This window comes from Cyprinodon variegatus, unplaced genomic scaffold (genome assembly GCF_000732505.1).
Source record: "Cyprinodon variegatus isolate N-32 unplaced genomic scaffold, C_variegatus-1.0 Scaffold1555, whole genome shotgun sequence".
Classification (NCBI taxonomy): domain Eukaryota; kingdom Metazoa; phylum Chordata; class Actinopteri; order Cyprinodontiformes; family Cyprinodontidae; genus Cyprinodon; species Cyprinodon variegatus.
This window is the reverse complement of record NW_015152008.1, coordinates 87,647-90,417: the sequence shown is the minus strand read 5'-3', so window position 1 is coordinate 90,417 and position 2,771 is coordinate 87,647. Positions and strand designations below refer to the sequence as shown.

Sequence of the window (2,771 nt, the reverse complement as noted above, 5' to 3'; positions counted from 1 at the left end):
GTAGGAGATTAATTTCTACAAATATTGTATTTTTAACACAAGCAACCATTGTGGGCCAAAAAGGTAGTTTCTCACAGCTCATAATTATTTTAATCTTCATCAAGGCATAAGCAATTAAATTAGCTTCCAAACTCCTTTCTGGGAGATACCATCTTTAAATGGTTAAGAACACCAGTAACAAACATGAAAAAATATGCAGCCTTCAATTACATTTAACCTGAGTGCATTGCTCCCTATAGTAACCTGTGGCCTTTTATTGACAATTGTTTCAACCTGTATAGATCTACACCCACAGCAGGAAGTCAACAAGAGCTTCAGCAAAAATATTCAACATGCCTGCATGCAAAGCTACGCACTGTTCAGAATATCTGGATTGTTTTGTGCAAATTATTCTTGATTTTAGAGAACATCAGGTTTTAGTAGAAAATCCACAGAAGTCTTTGAACATTAAGCACAAAGTCTAAATGTCAAAAAGAAGAAAAACATATAAAGTAAGGTTTAAAGTTTGCAGGAATGATACTGATTATTTAAATAAATGGCTTGGGAGTAGAAGTAAGGAAACTCTGTAATTGTAGTCGTGAAGGTAACTCTACAATTGTACGGCGACAAAGCATTTCTTCATTTTTTCAATTTCCACCCTTAAACAAAGATTTATACAGAAATGTTAAGACTTGCAGTGATGGCTGTTTGAGTGCAGAGAAAAACCTGAGAAACTGAAGTAAAAACGAGAAGCTAAAGCTTAAGTTTTTTTTGGTTCTGCCGGAGGTTCATATTGAGAACAGGCACTGATGCCCTTATATGGTAAAAGATAAATATGTGTATTTTCCAGGTTCTTTTCTTTTGTATTTTCAGATTTTGTGGTCTAGCATTGATAAAGGCAGCTGTGCAATGAAAAATAATCAACTTGTGTCTTATTTAGTTCATGGCTCTTATCTCTGTGTTAAAACACCCTTCATGAGATGACTTTATGCAGTGGTGAGAAAGAGCTGACTTCCTCTTTACAAACCATGAAGGATGAAGACTCCTTTAAATAACACATCTGGTAACAGAGAAGGCTGCTGTTTATTCTGCTGCTGATCAACTGATCTGAACAGATCAACTGGTTTGAAAACTAAACAGTTTTTTGTTTTACTGCAGAAATTCTGGTGAGTTCACATTTCTGACTCTGATAATTTAACCAACTATTTCAACAGGCTTTTCATATTTAATGTAAATATTTACAGCACATTGAAAGCTGCTTGCTACGAGCTGAAGGTCTAATTTCAGATTCACTGTAATAATTCAGTTAAATGTTTGGTTTCCAGAGTCTGAATCTGATGGCAGCTCTGTCTGAGAACCTGCTGACAGTCAACATGTTACTGAGTGTCTTCTGTCTTCCAGGTGAGCTGATTGTTCACTTTCTTGTTTAGAATTATTAGATCCTGTTGTTGTTTGAAGGCTTCAAATGTAAAAAGCTGCAGCTGAACTTGAGTAGTGTCTTCTTTCTTCCATGTGAGCTTTTTGTTCACTTACTTTCATTTAAATGTATCTTTTTTTGTCTGAAACATTGTATCCTGATGTTTTTTAAAGGCTCCACATGTTACAAACTGCAGCTGAACTGGAGTTTATGGAAAATGAAGATTCTTAGCAGGCAGATTCCTCCACATCATGTTCATCATGTTCATCTGTTTTTACAGCTACTTTGGCTGATTGTGTTGGTAAAAAACCAGCCCTCAGAATAACTACACCAAAGAAGATTGAAGCTCTGAACGGATCTTGTTTGGAAATCCCATGTATCTATGATACAGATGATACCAGATATGACAGCAGCAGAACTATCTATGGAGTTTGGATGAAAGGTTCTCACCATTTTGACTCTGATCCAAAGAAAGTTATTTTCCACAGCAGTGGGTCAGTTAACACCTATTCACTGAGTCTTACTGGAAACCTGAGAGAGAAAAACTGCACCACTCTGTTTCCTGATGTAAAGACCAATTATACAGACAGATACTTCTTCAGGATTGAGAACGAGCCGTTCAAAGCAACAGCTTGTGATGATCCTCTCAATATAACAGTTAAAGGTAAGAGAATTTCAATATTATCAGTCTATGACATTAATGTTCAGAAAACTCACACTGGTTTAATAGACATTAACAGAAAATACACTTATGTGTGATGTAGTGTTTAATCAAACCTCATGAATTTAGTCCAGTATCTTTTTTCTGCTTAAAATTATTTTTGTTTCTGGTTTTCTTCTGTTTATCTCGCTGCAGCTGAAACATTAGAAAAAACTCTCTATAGGGAAACGAATGTATCAAAAAGTTGAATGCGGTAGATTTCGTTTATCTTGACTCTGTTTAGAGAAGTAAACCAAATGTCTTAATAATATACAGTAATTAAACAAAGTTAATGGACCATTAAATCGAATATTGCAAACAAGTTTGACACAATCAGTCGATAAATATTTTCAATTTTCTTCTGTGTCTAAAAAAAGATTATATATAAACAGCTTAACTTACTAACAGTTTAACAGTGTTAAACTGTTTTTCTGATTTGGATTCCCAGATTCTCCTTGGAGTCCCAGCATTAATATCCCTGTTTGTGATCTGAAGGAGCATCAGTCTGTCACTATAAGCTGCTCAGCTGTGACTCCCTGTCCACACTCACCTCCTGAACTCACCTGGAATCTCCAACAAGACTCTGAGAGACAAACAGAGAAAAACACAGATGGAACCAGATTAAAGAAATGTTTGATAGATTTAGGATTTTTATGCAAAGAATAAAAATGAAAC

The 2,771-nt window shown here is 35.3% G+C and overlaps 1 protein-coding gene across 1 annotated transcript; it reads left to right on the top strand.

The window, feature by feature from the left end:
* Positions 1–1,352: 1,352 nt before the first annotated feature.
* On the top strand, positions 1,353–2,708 carry LOC107103894 (sialic acid-binding Ig-like lectin 13; the record flags this gene model as incomplete). Its single annotated transcript, XM_015403743.1, has 3 exons — positions 1,353–1,380; positions 1,677–2,060; positions 2,545–2,708. Coding segments are annotated over exons 1-3 (576 nt in total), but the record flags the coding sequence as incomplete, so codon positions are not given.
* Between the last annotated feature and the right edge of the window lie 63 nt (positions 2,709–2,771).